Raw genomic sequence first — 22307 nt, forward strand, 5'->3', positions numbered from 1 at the left:
CCTCTCTTTCTCCCTCCCTTTCTTTCTCTTATTTTCTCTTATCTCCCTGAGATATTCATTGTAGCTTATGTCTTATTTTGTTTTGCCTCTGTTTCCTTTGAGTTCTTCTTCTCGAAATGTTTCTTTTGATATTAATGTCTCTGTATTTCACAATAGTGTCTTTCATCAAGTATCCTCCACTGATTGTGTAAGAGTAATATAAAGCACTAAAGAGCTGAGCAGAAAATCTGTAAGCCTGGGTACATCTCACCACAAGCAATTGATCGAGACTGGCCATTTCACTGTGGGCCCCAAATAATAATATCTATAGGTCTTTTCTCCTGGTTCAGATATTTACTCCAGAGAGAATCCTACTGGTTCCTGCCTGGGAGGTGGTTTTGGCAGCCAGACATCGAGGAGCTCGGTTCAGGCAGGTTGAGAGCTGGGTGACTGGCTTACTCTTCAGAAGGCAGATTTGTATTTAATGCCTCTGTTTTCATTATGGCATTATCCCCTGTCTTTAGTCATGCCTTGAGTCCCAAGTCCAGAGTCTCTGGTTCATCATCTCCAAAGACTGATCTTCTCATCCTTCTTCTAGGATTGGGGAAAGGCAGCAACCTGGTTTCCTGGTCTGGGGGAGAAAATCTGGGGCTTAACTGTTTCATATACAGATTTCCAACCTGTCTTTCTGTTTATAGCACTGCCGTGCAGTCCTGCCTTCAGAATTACCTAGTTTTTTTCCAGGATCTAAGGCACAAGTTAGTTTGCTCTGTAGTGATTCCCCTTTTTCCAGGCACTCAGGTGTCAGCTCTCTCCATTATCCTAAATTAGTTACTACTCAGCCACTCTGTATTATAAACTTTCATTGACATTTCTCATCTATTATCATCTCGTCTGCTTTTCCTTTGCCCTTGTTGGTTTATACCTTTTCATATTCCTTTTGTTGATACTTTAATGTAATTTGGAAAGTGAACAGAGAGAAACCTGTGTGCCCAACCCACCACTTTCAAAAGAGGGCATAGTGGCTTATGCTTGTAATCCCAGCACTTTGGGAGGCCAAGGCAGGAGAATTGCTTGAGCCCAGGAGTTCAGGACCAACCTTGGCAACATAGCGAGACCCTGTCTCTACAAAAAATGAAAAATTAGCTGTGTGTGGTGGTACATGCCTGTAGGTGGGAGAGTCACCTGAGCCTGGGAAATCAAAGCTGAAAAAGCATGATTGCACTGTTTCACTCCAGTCTGGGCAACAGAGTGAGACCCTGTGATACAGTTTGGTTATTTATCCCCATCCAAATCTCCTATTGAATTATAATCCCCAATGTTGGAGCTGGGGCCTGGTGGGAGGTGTTTGGGTCATGGGGGCAGATCCCTCATGGCTTGGTACTGTCCTGGTGATAGTGAGTGAGTTCTCACGAGATCTGGTTGTTGTAAAGTGTGGCACTACCCCAACCCCCGGCAACTCTCTTGCTCCCGCTCCCACCATGTGAAATACCTGTTCCTCCTTCACCTTCCTCCATAACTGTAAGCTTCCTGGGGCCTCTCCAGTAGCAGATGCCGATGCCATGCTTCCTGAACAGCCTGTAGATCCATGAGCCAATTAAACCTCTTTTCTTATAAATTACCCAGTCTCAAGTATTTCTTTATAGCAACACAAGAATGGCCTAACAGAGCTGGGTGCAGTGGCTCATGTTTGTAATCCAAGCACTTTGGGAGGCTGAGGCAGGAGGATTGCTTAAGTCCAGGAGTTCAAGACCAGCCTGGACAACATAGCAAGACTGTGTTTCTACTAAAAATTTAAAATGTTGGCCAGGTGTGATGGCACATGCTTATGGTCCCAGCTACTTGCCTGTGGTCCCAGCTACTCGCCTGTGGTCCCAGCTACTTGAGAGGCTGAGGCAGGAGGATTGCATGAGCCCAGGAGTTCATGCTGCAGTGAGCCAAGATTGCGCCCCTGCACTCTAGCCTGGGCAACAGAGCAAGACCCTATCTCCAACAAAACAAAACAAAACAAAGCAAAACAAAACAAAACTGGCCTTACATCCTATCTAAAAACAGAACAAAACAGAGGGCTATAGCACATTGTTTAGAATATCTTACATTATGGCAAATCTTCATCTTTTCAGGATGGCTTTAGTTTTGGGGAATAGTCAAAAGTGTGAGAAACCCTTAGTCAGATTCCCTTTCCCAGGCCTGAAGCACCCAACACTCACCATAAATAATTATTTTTCTCTATCTTGAGAAACAAATGAGTAAATCATAACTATTGTCCACTGTAATACAACACAGTAATCTAGGGTCTGTAAGCAACTTTCGTAAAAAGATAAAATGCATACATTGCATCAAAAAGAACATGCAATACATACAAAATTTCTGAGGAAGAAAAATAATCTGTGCCCTCAAATCATGCTTACTTGCTATTTTATTTTTAAATAGATTGCTCATTAAACCTACCTCAAATGGAATGATAGGATTATAAATGGGTAACTGCCCTTAACTTCTTCCCCAGGGGAGATAATTAGGGGGATCCCTTTGAAGTAGTCACTTGATAACATGCTGTCACTTTGGTTCAGGTTGGCAGCAAATATTTGCTTGTTCCACTCCCAAGAAAGTATAAGGTCATAACTGTTTAGACATTTGAAAAGAAAAATTAATCTTATCAGCATAAGGCTGAAACCAGCATATGTAATAACTGACCATCTTTAGTATTGAGTTGGGAATGGTATAAAGGGGACCAAAGACCAAAGGCTAACTCTTTTTTTCTTCTTCTTCTTCTTTTTTTTTTTTATTTTTGAGACACAGTCTCACTCTAGTTGCCCAGCTGGAGTGCAGTGGCATGATCTCAGCTAACCGCAGCCTCAACCTCCCGGGTTCAGGTGATCATCTGACCCTCAACCTCCCAAGTAGCTGGGACTACAAGCACATTTAAAAATTTTTTTAATTTTTATTTTTAGTAAACATAGGGTTTTTCCATGTTGCCCAGGTTGGTCTCCAACTCCTGGTCTCAAGCAATCCTCCTGCCTCAGCCTCCGATAGTGCTGGAAATATAGGCATGAGCCACGCGCCCAGCGAAGACTAACTCTTTTAATTGGTTTCTGTCTCTTTGGGTCTTGAAAATCTGTCTCACTATTTATTATTATTATCATTATTATTATTATTATTTGAGACAGAGTCTCACTCTGTTGCCCAGGCTAGAGTGCAATGGCACAATCTTGACTCACTGCAACCTCCGCCTCCTGGGTTCAAGCAATTCTCCTGCCTCAGCCTCCTGAGTAGCTGGGATTATAGGCACCCACCACTATGCCCAGCTAATTTTTGTATTTTTAGTAGAGACAGGGTTTCAGCATGCTGACCAGGCTGGTCTTCAACTCCTGACCTCAGGTGATCCACCTGCCTTGGCCTCCCAGAGTGCTGGGATTACAGGCATGAGACACCACACCTGGCCCTCTTTATTATTGAAGAATCAAAATTAGACCTAGCCTGAAAAATGAGATTATTCTTGATTTTTGGACAGGGTCCTTGAACTGTCATTTAAAACCAAATCTGGTAATCTTTAGAGGCCACTGATGAAAAATAAGGGTGACTACAAAGTGATGACACTTTGTGTGGCTCAGAATCTGTCTTCATAGGCAGATACAGAAGCATAGTTCTTTTTGAGTTCTGGTAGCATTGTTTTAAAAGCTGTGCACAGCCTCGTGAGATTGCTCTTTTCCAAGGTAGCATTTAGTTGGATATATGTGTTTGGGTAAGTTTGATTTTAAAAATGCTATTGCTTTCTAATAACCCCCTATGTTCTAATACGAAAATGGGAGGCAAAGTGTTGTGAAAAGTAGTTGGTAAATTCAGCCGGGCATGGTGACTCACACCTGTAATCCCAGCACTTTGGAAGACCAAGGCGGGTGGATCACGAGGTCAAGAGATTGAGACCATCCTGGCCAACATGGTGAAACCCCATCTCTACTAAAAATACAAAAATTACCTGGGCGTGGTGGCACATGTCTGTAGTCCTAGCTACCCAGGAGGCTGAGGCTAGATAATTGCTTGAACCCGGGAGGCGGAGGTTGCAGTGAGCTGAGATTGCACCACTGCACTCCAGCCTGGCGACAGAGTAAGACTCCCTATCAAAAACAAAAAAAAAAATGTAGTTGGTAAAGTTGTTCACTTGGACCTTATTTATAATAGTAAAACACTGATTCATAATAATAAAACATTTACTATAGTAACAAAAAGAGTCTAGAGTAAGAAACTAGCTGAGCAACGTGGTGTCACACTATACACCCAGTAAGACAACAGGCACATGTGTCATGTCCATTTTGTGGAAAATGTATGTAAAATAATTTTAAGTAAAAAAGATAAATACCAAACAGTGAATGCATAGAAAAAATTTCATGAAATTGAATGTCAGTCAAAAATCACAGCTCATTTTAAGCTGTACAAAATAGTCATTGTTTTCTTTATAATTGCTCAAATTCATAATCAAACAGAAGAAGGTTCTTGTCTTGTAAACAGTGCTATGCCCCAATTCTTCCAGAGCCAGTACTTTAAACAATGCCATTTCATTATTTTCCTGTAGACTAATTCTTAGGAAATTAGAGTATCTCTCTTCAAGCATTAAAAAATCTCTTTAGAATCAGTAGATCAATACACAGTTCCTGTTTTCCACACAGCTGAAAGGGTGGAGCCACCAAAACACAAGGGGAAGAAGGAAGTTAAAAGATATAAATACTGGGACCAGCTCACCCTGCTCAGCCTGACCTAGCAGTCTGACCTAGCAGTCAACATGAAGGTTGTCATTATTCTGGGGCTTGTCCTCCTTTCTGTCACGGTCCAGGGCAAGATCTTTGAAAGGTGTGAGTTGGCCAGAACTCTGAAAAGATTGGGACTGGATGGCTACAGGGGAATCAGCCTAGCAAACTGTAAGTCTACTCTCTATACTTCCAGAGAATTAGTTATGTATGGAACAGACACTAGGAGAGAAGGAAGAAGAAGGGGCTTTGAGTGAATAGATGTTTTACTTCTTTGTGGTTTTATATACTTACAATGGCTAAAAACATCAGTTTGATTCTTTATAATCAGAGATACCCGATAAAGGAGTAAGAGCATGGCAGGGGAAAATTCCATTCTAAGTAAAACAGGACCTGTTGTACTGTTCTAGTGCTAGGAAGTTTGCTGGATGCCTGAGATTCAATGGCACATGTAAGCTGACTGAAAGATACATTTGAGGACCTGGCAGAGCTCTCTCAAGTCCTTGGTGTGTGACTCCAGTTATTTCCCATTTCGAACTTCTGAGAGCCTAGAGTGATGCAGCATTTTTCTTGTCTTCAAGTGCCCTGCTATGATGTGGTTTTTTTGTTTGTTTTTTGTTTGTTTTGTTTTTTGTTTGTTTTAAGACGGTCTCACTCTGTGGCCCAGGCTGGAGTGCAGTGGCATGATCTCAGCTCATTGCAACCTCCACCTTCTGGGCTCAAGTGATTCTCGTGCTTCAGCCTTCCGAGTAGCTGCGACTACAGGTGTGCACCACCATACCGAGCTAATTTTTTGTATTTTCAGTAGAGATGGAGTTTCACCATGTTGGCCAGGCTAGTCTTGAACTCTTGGCCTCAAATGATCCGCCCACCTCAGCCTCCCAAAGTGCTAGGATTATAGGTGTGAACCACTGCACCTGGCCGACATGGGATTTTTAATAGTGATGTTTTTAAAGAATATATTGAATTCCCTACACAAGGGCAGTAGGAACCTAGTTCCCTTCATTCACTCTTTGTATAGGATTCCAGAAACTCAGCATGAAATGTTTTATTATTTTTATCTACTCTACTTGACTAACTATCTTTCATTTTCTCCCACACAATTCAAGATGTGCCACGAGGAAAAGTTATTTTACAGTTTAGTCCATAGTTGTCAATGTAATAATCTCTGTAGTTTTCAGATTTAATTCAGACATTTCCCCTCAATAGCTATTTTTGAATGAATGAGTGAAGGGATGAAATCACAGAATAGTCTTGTTTTCAAGATTCTAACTTGATATCCAAATTCACCTTTAGATATCATAAGAAAATTTCTCTCTATCAGAAAATCCTTATGTTTTTCCGATTTTTAAAAAAAGCATTTTTCCATCAGCCTATGTATCTGCTATGAATTTACAAAATCTACTCAACAGCTCTATTGATTTTTCTGTTCTTGGCTGAATGTTGCCTGAGGGATGGGAGCACAGGAAGGGTAAAAGCAATGGAAGAAACATGTATTTTAATATTTTTAAAAGTATGTTATATTGTTCATTAGTGTTACAAGATAATTTGCATTACAAAAGGATTCTCTTACAAGTCCCTTATCTTAATACTAAAGTGTTAAGATATTTTATAAGTTAAGTAAATCTTTATACTTATAAAACAAATCAGTAAAATAGAAGTAGCTAAATAGAACTGATTTTGCTATAGAGTGTAAGTCATTTAGTGTTGCTGTTTATTACTAAAAATAAGTTCTTTTCAGGGGTGTGTTTGGCCAAATGGGAGAGTAATTATAACACACAAGCTACAAACTACAATCCTGGAGACCAAAGCACTGATTATGGGATATTTCAGATCAATAGCCACTACTGGTGTAATAATGGCAAAACCCCAGGAGCAGTTAATGCCTGTCATATATCCTGCAATGGTAAGACCAGCTAATATTTGACCAATCTGGTTATACTTACAAGAATTGAGGTTCAATGCAAATGAAAAAGCCTTGAAGGGTTCATGAGGGACCTAGAAAAACTACATCTCAACTTCCAGAAAGTCATTATTATTTTCCTCATAATTCCCTGAGTAAGAAATTAAAGAAGCGGTATCATCATAAAAGGTTGACTTTTTTTAATATACAGAAGTTTCTGAAATGACTTATTAATTTACTGTCAATGGCCTTACTGATGCTTTGTCCCAAACAATGCCATTGCTCCTGCTTACTTTGGGGAAGTTTAGGGATAATTTAATTGTATGGTCCCTTTTCAATCGTTTTACTTTTTATTAGGAAATGTTCTAAATACATACAAAATTAGAGACATTAGTATAATAAACATCCATATGCCCATTATGCACTTTAAAAGTTGTTAACATTTTGCCATGGTCACTTCTTCTATGTTTTTTTGTTTTTTGTTTTGCTGAGAGTTTTTTGTTTTGTTTTGTTTTGTTTTGTTTTGAGAGAGTCTCACCGTACCCCAGGCTATAATGCAGTGGCACCATCACAGCTCACTGCAGCCTCAAGTGATCCTCCCACCTCAGCCTACCAAGTAGCTGGGACTACAGGCATACACCACCATGCCTGGCTAGTTTTTGAAATTTTTAGTACACGCAAATTCTGTGTTGCCCAGGCTGGTCTTGAACTCCTGAGCTCAAGCAATCTTCCCACCTCAGCCTCCTTAAGTGCTGGAATTACAGGCATGAGCCACTGTACCTGGCTACTGCTGAGAGACTTTTAAGTGAATTAGGAACATTATGACATTCCATTTCTAAATTCTTTAGTTTACATCTTCAAAAAATACATTTCCTGTAGAACTATTACTGTAAATAAAAAATTAACTTAAGGATTTATTTAGGGTGAAACAAATGTTTTATTGAACTCATAAAAATAGAAATAATGTGGAATCTTCAGTGTCAAAAATATTGCAGAAATCTTGCAAAGTTGATATTACTAAATTTTTAAATATTAAAATTCCCAGTAGAGAACATTAATCTTATTTTAAAAATCCAGTTAATTAAAAATTTTAGGTCGGGTGCGGTGGCTCACGCCTATAATCCCAGCACTTTGGGAGGCTGAGACGGGTGGATCACGAGGTCAGGAGATCGAGACCATCCTGGCTCACACTGTGAAACCCCGTCTCTACTAAAAATACAAAAAATTAACCGGGCGCGGTGGCGGGCGCCTGTAGTCCCAGCTACACCGGAGGCTGAGGCAGGAGAATGGCGTGAACCCGGGGGGCGGAGCTTGCAGTGAGTGGAGATCGCGTCGCTGCACTCCAGCCTGGGCGACAGAGCGAGACTCCGTCTCAAAAAAAAAAAAAAAAAAAAATTAATTTATATTATATAATCTTTGGTCATTAAATAAAAATTAGAAAATACAAATAAGAAAATAACACCCATAATCTTACTCCCCAGAGGTTTATAACCATGGGTAAAATCTGGTATATATTCTTTTGTGTTTTTTTGGGTTTTTTTTTTGAGACGGAGTCTCGCTTTGTCACCCAGGCTGGAGTGCAGTGGCACGATCTCAGCTCACTGCAAGCTCCGCCTCCCGGGTTCAGACTATTCTCCTGCCTCAGCCTCCCGAGCAGCTGGGACTACAGGCTCCCGCCACTACACCCAGCTAATTTTTTTGTATTGTTAGTAGAGACGGGGTTTCACCGTGTTAGGCAGGATGGTCTCGATCTCCTGACCTCATGATCCGCCCGTCTCGGCCTTCCAAAGTGCTGGGATTACAGGCGTGAGCCACCACGCCCGGCCTAATTCTGGTTTATATTCTTCCAGAATGTATATCAATCATGTGTATGAATATTAAATTACATCATACATATATATACCCACATACAAACATGTAAGTAATGTGTGCTTTTGCAAAAATTAAATTGTATTATACACACTGCTTTACAATTTGCTTCTTATCACACAAAATTATTTGCATGTCAGCAAATACAAATCGGTTTTTAATTATCTTTTGCTCCATTTTCCAGATGAGAAAAAAATACAAATCTGTATCATCATTTGAAAAGAATGACTAGAATTTTAATAGATGAATAGTCTATAATGTACTGATCCAACTGTTACTATTGAGCACTTAGATTGTTTCCATTTTTCCCTCTTAGAAATTGCTATGAATAGTTTTGTGTATACATCTTTGGGTGCATTTCTTATTTCTTTTGGATAAATTTTCAGTAATAGAACTGCTGAGTAAAATATCACTAGGTGTTTTTTTACAGTGTCTAGTACAAAGAGGACCTTTAATCATTTTGTTAATACTTCCAGAGCTTCCAATGACTTTGGTAAATGAAGGAAAAAATACTTCATTTCATGCTGAATGGGAGAGAATGAAGAGAAAGTTTTCCTCAACAATCACACATATATGGACTTATAGAAAGTAATATCTTAGCATTCTTTCCACAGCCTAACAGAATAAAGCTGGCTAAACGTAAATTTAAAATAAAATATCTAATAAAGTTTTTATTGCTTACCACCTGTCTTTCAGCTTTGCTGCAAGATAACATCGCTGATGCTGTAACTTGTGCAAAGAGGGTTGTCAGTGATCCACAAGGCATTAGAGCATGGTATGTTTTAAGTGTTAAAAGGGAAAACTATTTTGCTCTACTGTTGATATATACAATGAGAGCAGACTTTCAAAGACGAAATTATGCTAATGACACCTAAAAATTGTAGCTTTTGGCTTATGCTAAGTAATGTATTACCTACACCTTGAAGAAACAATCTACTTTAAGTGATCCAGAATCTTACTCTTTTACTCCACAATTTATTTTAGGGGATTTCTAGAGTTTTCAGATTCTTCACACTCTACCAGTTCCTTGTCATATCTTGAAATTCTTTTTAGAATAAGTAAATGTGGGCCGGGCATAGTGGCTCACGTCCATAATCCCAGCACTTTGGGAGACCAAGGCGGGTGGATCACCTGAGGTCAGGAGTTTGGGACCAGCCTGGCTAACATGGCAAAACCCGGTCTCTAATAAAAATACAAAAAATTAGCTGGGTGTGGTGGCAGGTGCCTGTAATCCCAGCTACTTGGGAGGCTGAGGCAGGAGATTTGCTTGAACCCAGGAGGTGGAGGTTGCAGAGGATTGCACCATTGCACTTCAGTCTGGACAACAGAGCGAGACTGTGTCTCGAAAAAATAAAAATAAAATAAAATAAAATAAATGTGGAATTCACTTTGCAGTTGCTGCTGTACAACGCACATTACTCAATCTTTATGTTCAGCATTCTATGCTCTACTGAGAGATTTGGGTAGGAGTGAAGTACTTTGTATACATATCTTCATTTAATAAATAGCAATCACTGAGTCTATCTTACTATTTTATCTATTGATAAAATATTTTGTTTCCCCAAGGGGTGTGAAGTATGTATATTACAATGAAGATATGTTTTAACCTTTCACCATTTGCTTCATCTTTTTCTACAGGGTGGCATGGAGAAATCACTGTCAAAACAGAGATGTCAGTCAGTATGTTCAAGGTTGTGGAGTGTAATTGCAGAATTTTCCTTCTTCAGCTCATTTCGTCTATTTCTCACATTAAGGGAGTAGTAATTAAGTGAAAGATCACACTACCATTATTTCCCCTTCAAAGAAATAATATTTTTACAGAAGCAGGAGCAAAATATGGCCTTTCTTCTAAGAGACGTAATGTTCACTAATGTGGTTATTTTATATTAAGCCTACAACAGTTTTCAGTTTGCAAATAGAGCTAATACTGGTGCAAATTTATCTAAAACCTTGGTTATCAAATACATCTCCAGTACATTCAGTTCTTATCAAAGAAATAACCCAGACTTAATCTTGAATGATATGAGTATGTCCAATATTAAGTAAAAAATATAACAAAAGGTTATCTTCAGTTGATCTTGGGCAAAATACCAGCAGCATTAGATGCCTTCATCTGTTCAGTCATCTCCAAAAACAGTAAAAATAACCACTTTTTGTTGGGTGATATGAAATTTTTAAAGGGATAGAATACCAAATGCTAGAAACAGACTGCCTGAGTTGAGAATTTTGTTTTCTTAAAGTGTGTTTCTTTCTAAATTGCTGTTCCTTAATTTGATTAATTTCATTCATGTATTATGATTAAATCTGAGGTAGATGAGCTTACAAGTATTGAAATAATTGCTAACTAATCACAAATGTGAAATTATGCATAATGTTTGAAAAACACAAACATTCTAATTAAAGGCTTTGCAACACATACCTTGTCTGTTTTTATTTAGACTCCTATAGTGCCTCTGAAGAAAAAAATACAAATATTTGAAAAAATATGATTTGATGCTCTTATTATCTCTTATATCCTCACTTACTTCACTTAAATAGTCGGATATTGCTGGAGAAAAATCCACAAGCATGCTGACAGGTCTCAGTTTAAATTCATAACCATAAATCTCAAATGAACCCTCATGTCTACCTGACCATTTTAGTTACTTCTCTGCAATCCTTCCATTTTTATGTCCCTAGTCTCCAAAATGACTGTTACTATTTTACTTTTCCTCTTCTCTCTTCAAAACCTCAAGACACACATTCAGCCTCCTCCTCTGCCCCGTTATCCTCCACCCTCCTCTGCTCTCAGCAGATAACCTGGCCTCATATTACACTTATAAAATAAAAGCAACTTCATAGCAAGTTTTCCCCTCCACATCACCAAAGCAGCAGTCATACCTTCCCATAGGCCCATCCTTCCTTCCTTCCCTCCTATTATCAGGATGAAGAGCCTCTGCTCCTACCAACAGCACTGACTCCACATGCAGTTCCCCTCCCATCCCTCTCACTACTCCAAGTTAGGTTGTTTCCTGCATCCCTAGTTTGTTCCTTTTAGCTGGATCACCTCCATCATTCTGCAGTCTGCCCTAGTAACCTCCCATCTTACAACAAATACTCCACTGACCCTACATAATCCTCCAACTGCAATTCCATTCTCTGCTCCCTTTACAGCAAGACTTCTGGGGAAGGATGTCTGTACTTACCAACTCCATGACCTCACCTCCCATTGTCTTTTCAACCCTCTCTAATCTGGCTTCCATCCTTACCCAGCTGAAACTGCTCCTCCAGGATTTTTCCCATGACTCCTCAGTGCTAATTCCGTGGTCACCTTGTTCATCTCAGCAGCATTTGACAAAGTGAACCATTTCATACTTTTAGCAGTTTTTTTCTCCCTTGACTTTTCCTTATTTGCATCCTACTTCAATGACTATTCTTTCTCAGTCCTTCTTGCTCACTCTTTCTCTGCTATTTAATTTCTAAATGTGAGAGTGCCTCAGGGATCAAGTCTATAATAATTTTATATACTACATATTTTATTTATTTATTTCTTCTCACCAAAATATAACTTCCAAAATGACAGAGCTTTTCCCACTTTTTAAAAAAACATTGAAATAATCTCAATCTTTCAAAAAATGTAAAAGTACTGTACAAAGATCTTTTATTTTTTTCAGAACTGTTTTGAGAGTAAATAGCCAACATGATACCCAATGGCCCTGATTATATTGGTGTGTAATTCCTACAAAGACATTCTCCTACATAAAACCTCAAAACAATTATCCAAATTAGGAAATTAACACTGATACATTACTACCACCTAATCATCAGATTCCACTCAATTTCAGAGATTGTCCCAATAAGACCATCGTAACAAAAGCATCTAATTCAGAATCATGTTGTATTTTGTTTTCATGTTTTTTAAGTCTCTTTCAATCTGGATTATTTCTTCAGTTGTTTCTTTCTGGACTTTGTATGACCTTGCCACTTTTGAAGACCACAGACTAGTTATGTCATAGAATGTTCCTAAGGTTTTTCTGGTGTTCTTTCGATTCCATTAGGTTATGCATCTTTGGTAGGAATACCACAGAAGTGATGTTCTCACTGCATCATTTCAGGTGGCATGCAGTTTTGATTTGCCCCATGACTGATGATGTTCACTTGGATCACTTGATTAAGGTGATGCCTGCAAGCCATCTTCACTGTAAAGTATTTGGGGAAGAGGTGCCTTGAGACTACTGCTCATCAAATTTTCAGTTTGTTTTTTTATTTATTTAGAGACAGGATTTCACTCTGTCACCTAGGCTGGAGTGCAGTGGCGTGATCTCGGCTTATTGCAACCTCTGCTTCCTGGGCTCAAGCGATCCTCCCACCTCAGCCTCCTGAGTAGCTGGGACTACAGGCACGCGTCACCAGGCCTGGCTAATTTTTGTATTTTTAGTAGAGATGGGGTTTTGCCATGTTGCCCAGGCTGGTCTCGAACTCCTGAGCTCAAGCAATCTGCCTGTCTTGGCCTCTCAAATGCTGGATTACAGGCGTGAACCACAGTGCCTGGTCATGCATTTATTTATTTTATCAATATGGACCCATGGTTTCTATTTTATTCAAATCATAAGGAGTTATAGTCCATTACTATTATTTATTTTGATGTTCACACTGTCCTCGATTTGGCCAGTGAGCCTCTGCAAGTTGGCTTCTGTGCCATTTTGACATATTCCCATTATTCTTCAAGCACTTTTTTGTTTTCTGGCACAAGATATTCTAAGGCTCACCTTGTTCCTTCCTTGCTTTCAGAAATGGACTAGGCATTTCTCCAAGGAGCCCTGATTCCTCAAAGTGCATAATAGTATTAAAAACAAGATCTGGGCACTAGGGTGTCACTGTTCCCAGGCCCTATCAGTGAACAGAGCTGGAAGATATATGTATTTACACTATATTTATCTCTACATCTATCTATTTATATTGAAAAGCATGAATCCACACCAGTATCTCCAGTTCTAATCTCACACCACAGGATTCACTCTAGTTTTCTTCTTTTCCATGTTTTAACTCTCTTCTCTGACAGTAAGAAACTTAGCATCCATTACACTCAATATCCTTAAAATGTGTCCTTAGTACATTTATGTATTTGATGGGTTTGCCTGTATGTAACCAATTTCCCAACTCTGCCCAACATTGAGTGCTCTCCACTCAGGCTCTGACATCCCTCAGTGGGTTGCTTCCTTACCCCACACCTGGACACCCTCCTTACCATGATACATCTCTGATTTTATAATATGCTGAACCACTGTACTGATAGGAAGAATAGAAATTTTTCACTCATTCCACTTCTGTATTCTAAACACCTAGAAGAGTGACTGGAACATGGTACATGCTCAATAAGTATCAGTTGATCGAATAAATCTCTTGCTGATTATTTAGTATGTTCCCTCCAAGCTGATCATTCTAAGTTTTCTGTTTTTGAGACAGAGCCTCACTCTGTCGCCAGGCTGGAGTGCAGGGGCGCGATCTCGGCTCACTGCAACGTCCGCCTCCTGGGTTCAAGCGATTCTCCTGCCTCAGACTCCCGAGTACTTGGGACTACAGGCACGCGCAAACACGCCTAGCTCATTTTTGTATTTTTAGTAGAGACGGGGTTTCACCATGTCAGGAGGTCGATCTCCTGACCTCATGATCCGTCCGCCTCGGCCTCCCAAAGTGCTGGGATTACAGGCGTGAGCCACCGCGCCCGGCTTTTTTTTTTTTTTTTTTTTTTTTTTTTTTTTTTTTTAATTAACTCTTCCAGGCCACATGATTCCAGTACAACAGCTTGCGGGGTTCCAAGCCACGTCTTGGCTATGTAAATGCAGCACATAGAGCAGCCATGGGAGGGCAGCAGAGGGCCACTACATAGGTGCCACGTTAGGCTTCAAAATTCTTGGATCATTCTGATGTGATTAAACTAAAAAAGAATGAGTTTATGCATATGGAGATACCCTGAGGTGTACAAAGGATGAGTCAAGGTAGGGGAGAGAGAGTTGAAGAGTGACAGCTGAGAAACAGAGATAGGACATGTCCAGGAAGTGCCAGGATAACCCAACAACACAGGCTGATTGAGGAAATTGCCAGAGATTAGACAAAGTAGACTGAAGAGGGAAAGCAATGTTTGTTGGATATTTTTGTTTTAGTTTTTGATAAATATTTCTTAGTTATACCAACTGTTTTTAATATAATTACGCCCCCAAACCAAATTTCTACTCTTATTCTGGCAAAAGATAAAAATCAATATCAATGTTTGATCATTTTCAAAAGAAACTCAGTTCCTATGTTGGTTGAAATGCAGTGACATTCATATGACAATTGAGCTCTTCATGTGGCACTGATTATAACTAAGCCCTGAGCACATCCCTTGCACTTCTATTTAGTGAAGTCTTTTAAAAAATATTTTCTTCGGCCGGGCGTGGTGTCTCACGCCTGTAATCCCAGCACTTTGGGAGGCCGAGGCGGGCGGATCACGAGGTCAGGAGATCGAGACCATCCTGGCTAACACGGTGAAACCCTGTCTCTACTAAAAATACAAAAAATTAGCCGGGCGAGGTGGTGGGCGCCTGTAGTCCCAGCTACTCGGGAGGCTGAAGCAGGAGAATGGCGTGAACCCGGGAGGCAGAGCTTGCAGTGAGCCGAGATCGTGCCACTGCACTGCGGCCTGGGTGACAGAGCGAGACTCCGTATCAAAAAAAAAAAAAAAAAAAAAAATCTTCAACATTGTTAAATGGAATTACTGAAAATCACAATCAGCAATATTTTCTACTCTTTTAGCTTATTTTTAAAAAATACTTACCTCCATGCTTTTCAATATTACACTTACATTGCTTCTTCTTGATTTTTCCATTTTAAGATATTGACTTCCCACTATGGAAGTTAAAGATTAAGCTCTATTTCCTTCTCCTCCAACCCCATCAAGCATAGTACCTTTCTCCAAAGCCCATCCTTCCAAATGTAATTCTATTTTTGGGGGAGCGGGGGATCAATAGTCAGTATTTATGTAACCATAAATACAATTACTTTCTTTTCTTACGCAAGATTTTGTTTTCCCTAGAATTAATGGCTGCATAATTCTTACAGCCGCTTAGTTTTCTGTGTACCTGTCATGAGTTAAACTCCCAAACTCTCCGTCAAATCTCCTCTTGAGGATTCAACGCCAGCTGGAATTGTGTCAATTCCATCCTTCTAAAGCAGTGTCTCCCAAAGATTTCTGACCGAATCTAATCTGGATGCGTTGCCGTCTGTGCCTGTACACAGCTATCGTCCCCGGGGCTCTTTCAGTATCATCTTGGGATCTTATTATTTTCTGTGTTTATTATTTATTGTATTTCCTGTATTTCATAATTTCCTCCTTCTTGGCTTATTCCCTCATTTTGGTGGATCAGATCTACAAGATCTTCCTGGAAGTACTGAGAAAAGTAAGATAGGTACTATTTTTTATGTGTAGTGATTTAGCACATCTGAAACTCTATTCACACACTAGATTGGTAGTTGGATGAGTATTGAAGACTAAATCGTAAGTAATTTTCCCTCAGAGTTTTGAAGACAGTACCGTATGGCTTCCTAGAATCTACCTGAGCAATCTGAAGCCACTCTGATTCCACAGTCTTTATAACCTGGAAGGGTGTGGGGTCTCTTTATTCTCGATGTTCCGAAAATTCACAATGATATGCTTTGACATGGATGCTTTAATATTTGTGCTGGGTGCTTGGTAGGATCTTTCAATGTGGAAACTCATATTCTTAACATCTGGACAACTTTCTGAACTCATTTATTATTTCCTTCCTTTCATTTTTTTTGGTTTGGAACTCCTGTACTGGTCTTGCGATGTGACTGCAGCCGCCAGGCGCGTGCGCAGTGTACACTGCGTGCGCACACGCGAGCCCGTTGCGCCTGCGCACGGTGCCGCCGTCGCCCCTCCTTCCGCTGCGCTCTCCACCTGCGCGGGGCTGAATGGCCTTTGGGAGCGCTGTCGGCCTGAGGAGTTGACGGTTAGTCAGCGTTACAAGCCTTAGTAACTCGCCCTCCCTCGGCCAGAAACCCTCCGCCTGGGCCCGCGCGAGAGGAGCGCGGCCTCTGAGGGGAGCGGCGACCCCGCCAGCCCCGGTCTCTTTCCCTGGCGGCGGCGGCTTCTTCCGTGGGACAATATGTTCAAGAGAATGGCCGAATTTGGGCCTGACTCCGGCGGGAGAGTAAAGGTCAGTGCCCGGACCGCCCCTCTTCCGGGGTGGCTCTCCCGCCCCGGCTCCTCCCTGAGCGGCACGGGGAGGTCGCACTGGGTTTCCTTTCGCGCCTTCTCTCCTAGGGTTTGAACCGTGGTTTCAAGGCGGAGAGCGAGTCAGAGCCATTGAGTGAAAAAACGGCGTTCATTGGGCCCCAACTTCCTCGCGTCACTGCCAACTCCCATCCCCGCCAAAAACCAAACAAATCAGTGGTGGCTTGGGGAAACCTGGACGTGGCTGCCGAGGAAACGTGCGAGTCCGAGGGCTGGGAAAGCTCAGCTTGGTGCACATTCGCTGCCAATCTAGGTTATTGGTAAAGCGGTGACGCCACCCCCCTGGTGTGAGGATAACAATAACTAGCCAACAGTCGCTGAGCGCTCACCCGCAGTATTTCCAAGTGCGGTAACTGAGGCACCGAGGCATACGAAGGCTAAGAAAATTTGCCGGAGTTCATGGTGTTCAGAAAGCCCCAAAGCAGGGGCATAACACTGCCTGGCACATGGGGAACATTCAGTAAATGTCAACTTATTTTGTTTTTAGTGAAATTATCATAGAGCCTAGCGTAATGTTTGACATTGTGTCATTTCCCTCACACATCCCCTGGCACGTTAATTTTTTTTTTTTTTTTTTTTTTGAGACGAAGTGTCGCTCTTGTTGCCCAGGCTGGAGCGCAATGGCGCGATCTCGGCTCACTGCAACCTCCGCCTCTCGGGTTCAAGCGATTCTCCTGCCTCAGCCCCCCAAGTAGCTGGGATCACAGGTGCCCGCCACCACGCCCGGCTAATTTTTGTATATTTAGTAAAGACAGGGTTTCACCATGTTGACAGCCTGGTCTTGGAACTTCTGACCTCACGTGATCCACCCACCTCGGCCTTCCAAAGTGGTGAGATTACACGTGTGAGCCACCGCGTCCGGCCCTGCACGTTGATTTTTAAGGCAGGGCCCACTGGCTCCTGATAAAACAACTATTTGTACCCCATCTGATTTTTATTTGTAGAGGAAAGGAAATTTTTCTTTAAAAAGAATCAACCATGGCCGGGCGCGGTGGCTCACGCCTGTAATCCCAGCACTTTGGGAGGCCGAGGTGGGTGGATCACCTGAGGTAAGGAGTTCGAGACCAGGCTGGTCAACATGGTGAAACCCCGTCTCTACTAAAGCTACAAAAATTAGCCGGGCGTGGTGGAGGGCGCCTGTAATCCCAGCTACTCGGGAGGCTGAGGCAGGAGAGTTGCTTGAACCTGGGAGGCGGAGGTTGCAGTGAGCTGAGATCGCGCCACTGCACTCTAGCCTGGGCGACAGAGCAAGACTCTGTTTCTTCAAAAAATAATAATAATAATTAGTAGGTTTTAAAAATACCTGTGTCTTTTTTTTTTTTTTTTTTTTTTTTTTTTTTTTTTTTTTTGAGACGAAGTGTTGCTCTTGTTGCCCAGGCTGGAGTGCAATGGCACGATCTCGGCTCACTGCAACCTCCACCTCATGGATACAAGCGATTCCCCTGCCTCAGCCTCCTGAATAGCTGGGATTACAGGCATGCGCCACCATGCCCAGCTAATTTTGTATTTTTAGTAGAGACAGGGGTTTCACCGTGTTGGTCAGGCTGGTCTCCAACTCCTGACCTCAGGTGATCCACCTGCCTTGGCCTCCCAAAGTGCTGGGATTACAGGCGTGAGCCACCGTGCCTGGCCGCTTTTCTTCATTTCTTATTGTTGTTGGTTACACTCACTCAGCACTTTTCACATGTGGAAAATCTTGCTCTTTGTCCTTCAGATACATTTCTGTAACTGAGCCATTGGTTTCAGATTCATGTGCAACATTCAATATTTTCACTTAATTTGAAATTTTTTATCTTTCCGTCATAATCTGTCAATACTCACTGCCTTTGCACTTATCAGATATAAGAAATATGTATGTTAAACTAAGGACAAATGTAGCAAACATGTCATCAGCCATTATTTAACAAGCTTCAGGCCGGGCGCGGTGGCTCAAGCTTGTAATCCCAGCACTTTGGGAGGCCGAGACGGGTGGATCACGAGGTCAGGAGATCCAGACCATCCTGGCTAACATGGTGAAACCCCGTCTCTACTAAAAAATACAAAAAAACTAGCCGGGCGAGGTGGCGGGCGCCTGTAGTCCCAGCTAGTCGGGAGGCTGAGGCAGGAGAATGGCATAAACCCGGAAGGCGGAGCTTGCAGTGAGCTGAGATCCGGCCACTGCACTCCAGCCCAGTTGACAGAGCGAGACTCCGTCTCAAAAAAAAAAAAAAAAGCAAAACAAAAAAAAACAAGCTTCAGTCATCCAAGTGACACTTGGCCATTTTTGCCATGTCTGAATTCAACTGTAATATTTATTGTAACATTTACATTTAAATCAATTTATTTTTTAAACGCCTTTTTCTAAACGTTAATGTTTTTGAAATTGTAGGGTGGGGTTTTTTTTTTGTTTTTGAAGACAGAGTCTCGCTGTGTCGCCCAGGCTGGAGTGCAATGGTATAATCTCGGCTCACTGCAACCTCCGCCTCCCAGGTTCAAGCAATTCTCCTGCTTCAGCTTCCCAAGTAGCTGGGATTACAGATGCACACCACCACACCCAGCTAATTTTTGTATTTTTAGTAGAGACGGGGTTTCACCATGTGGGCCAGGCTGGTCTTGAACCCCCTGACCTCAGGTGAAACACCCGCCTTGGTGAAATTGTAGGTTTTAATTTCTAGTTACAGTTATTATTTTTAATACTGATTAAACACATAAGTAAAAAAGTGAAAAATGACCTTTATTCTACCTCTCACAAATTACTCTTAATATTTACACTATGCTTTGGGAAACACTGCCACAGATTGGGTGATACGGACATTACCACAGGTGATGCCAGTCAGAATTGGCAATTTTTATTTCAATGCCTAGCTTTCAGGTGTTTAAGTAAAAGGCCTTTTGCATTTCTTTTAACAAAACTCTCAAAACGCTTTACGTGATAATTTAAATAAAAGCATTTTCAAAGAGGGAGCATTGTAATTATTCTGGTGATTTTTGTGTTAATATGAAATGAGGATAAGTGTCTGAAATTGATTTGAGAGAAATCCATTTTATAAGCAAACTATAGATTGTTAGACTGCCATTCTTTAAAACAAGTTTTCAGAGCTCTTATTCTGCTTATTTAGCTAATGGTACAATGTTCATTTATTTTGAAATTATTTTTCTTTTAGGGTGTTACTATCGTTAAACCAATAGTTTATGGTAATGTTGCTCGGTATTTTGGAAAGAAAAGAGAAGAAGATGGGCACACTCATCAGTGGACAGTATATGTAAAACCATATAGAAATGAGGTAGGCACTCGTTTTTTCTGTAACCGTTTTGCTTAAAGTTGTCTGTAATTTGTTTTGCTTAAAGACAACCTGTAATTTTTTATAGTAACTTTCTGATTATAAAATTGGTCCATTGTAGGAATGTTGTCAAAAAGTTTTTGAAAAAATAGAGAACCGTCATCTTCATATGATACTAGAATTCAATTTTCCAAAAATGTTTCCTAATTAAAATTGAGATAAGAATTATTATGCTATAAATATAGTACATCTTCCTAACATCATGTCTCAAGTTAACATAGTATTTAATCAGGAGTTTCAGGAATAAGCAGCTAATCCTTAAAGTGATAATGTGGTAATAAGACCATCAAAATATGTGAAAGACAGCTCTGCTGTGTCATCCGATTGCTAGTAATTTTGTTTCACTGTGGAGTCTTTAATGCCTGGAACATAGCCAGTATATAGTAGGTATTTAACTGATATTTATTGAGTGAGTAAATTATTCCTCCATTTAAAATCCTTCAGAGTCCACCCAAAAATTTGCATATGAGTATTGATACCAGTGTAATTCATAATAGCCAAAAAGTGGAAACAATTCATCTATCAACTGATGAATGGATAAATAAAATGTGGTATATCCATACAATTGAATATTATCAGGCAATAAAAAGTAAAGTACTGATAAAGTAAAGATGCTACTACATGGATGAAACTTGAAAGCATTATGCTAAGTAAAAGAAGCTAGATATAAAAAAGGCCACATATTATATGCTTTTATTTATATGAGATGTCCAGAAGGGGCAAATCCATAGACAAAGAAAATAGATAAGTGGTTGCTAGTGGGTGGGGCAGAAGGAGTATTGAGGTAAGTGCTAATGGATATGGCTTTCTTTTGTGTGATAAAAATGTTCTAAAATTGTAGTGATTCTTTTTTTTTTGAGACGGAGTCTCGCTCTGTCGCCCAGGCTGGACTGCAGTGGCCGGATCTCAGCTCACTGCAAGCTCCGCCTCCCGGGTTCCCGCCATTCTCCTGCCTCAGCCTCCCGAGTAGCTGGGACCACAGGCGCCGCCACCACGCCGGGCTAATTTTTTGTATTTTTTAGTAGAGACGGGGTTTCACCTTGTTAGCCAGGATGGTCTCGATCTCCTGACTTCGTGATCCGCCCGTCTCGGCCTCCCAAAGTGCTGGGATTACAGGCTTGAGCCACCGCGCCCGGCTGATTGTAGTGATTCTTATGAGACTCTGTAAATATAACTAAAAACCACTGGCTAGGCAAAATGTCTCATTCCTGTAATCTCAGCACTTTGGGAGGCCCAAGCGGGAGGATCACTTGAGCCCAAGAGTTTGAGACCAGACTGGGAACATAGTAAGACTCCATCTCTACAGAAAAAAAAAGGTATCATTATGGTAAGATTCCAGTTTGTTTTTTAAATAATAAAGTTAGATATGAATGTAGATATAAGTAATTTAAAAATTCCTAAAAGTAAATTAAAAGGTTAATAAACATTACTATTGAATGTGACTTACTGCTTTCCATTTTTTATTCTTCTATAATGAATTATATGTTTTAAAAGCCACCTTCGCCAACAGAAGCCCCTTTATTTGCCATAACTAATGAATATACTTCTGTACTTTAAAATAAAGTTAAGAAAATGAGGAGTTTTTAGCCGGGCGCGGTGGCTCAAGCCTGTAATCCCAGCACTTTGGGAGGCCGAGACGGGTGGATCACGAGGTCAGGAGATCGAGACTATCCTGGCTAACATGGTGAAACCCCGTCTCTACTAAAAATACAAAAAACTAGCCGGGCGTGGTGGCGGGCGCCTGTAGTCTCAGCTACTTGGGAGGCTGAGGCGGGAGAATGGCGTGAACCCGGGATGCGGAGCTTGCAGTGAGCCGAGATCACGCCACTGCACTCCAGCCTGGGAGACACAGCGAGACTCCGTCTCAAAAAAATAAAAAAATAAAAAAATAAAAAAAAATAGAAAATGAGGAGTTTTTGTACTCAACAGTCTTAGATTGCTTTAAATTAGTTGTCCTTAGCTTTATGTAATATAATTTTTTGTTTGTTTGTTTGAGATGGAGTTTCTCTCTTGTTGCCCAGGCTGGAATGCAATGTCGTGATCTCGGCTTACTGCAACCTCCGCCTCCTGGGTTCAGGTGATTCTCCTGCCTCAGCCTCCTGAGTAGCTGGGATTACAGGCGCCCACCACCATGCTTGGCTAATTTTTTGTATTTTTAGTAGAGATGGCGTTTTACCATGTTGGCCAGGCTGATCTCGAACTCCTGACCTCAGGTGATC

At 41.0% G+C, this 22307-nt stretch overlaps 2 protein-coding genes across 3 annotated transcripts in view; both read left to right on the top strand.

Annotated features, from left to right (window-relative positions):
• The first annotated feature begins 4756 nt into the window (after positions 1–4756).
• Positions 4757–10353, top strand: LYZ (lysozyme). Its single transcript, NM_001101733.1, is given in 4 exon segments — positions 4757–4892; positions 6463–6627; positions 9190–9268; positions 10132–10353. Coding segments are annotated over 4 exon segments (447 nt in total). The 3' UTR covers positions 10199–10353.
• A 6060-nt stretch (positions 10354–16413) lies between these two features.
• YEATS4 (YEATS domain containing 4) overlaps positions 16414–22307 on the top strand; it is a 58121-nt gene continuing 52227 nt past the window's right edge. For both annotated transcript variants that reach the window (XM_077954706.1, XM_015152237.3), the window contains exons 1-2: positions 16414–16691; positions 19912–20031. In XM_077954706.1, the coding sequence (XP_077810832.1) occupies positions 16641–16691; positions 19912–20031 (171 nt within the window). In that variant the 5' untranslated portion in view covers positions 16414–16640. The remainder of the gene's footprint in view (positions 16692–19911; positions 20032–22307) is intronic.

The sequence above is a fragment of the Macaca mulatta genome, chromosome 11 (genome assembly GCF_049350105.2).
Source record: "Macaca mulatta isolate MMU2019108-1 chromosome 11, T2T-MMU8v2.0, whole genome shotgun sequence".
Classification (NCBI taxonomy): Eukaryota; Metazoa; Chordata; class Mammalia; order Primates; family Cercopithecidae; genus Macaca; species Macaca mulatta.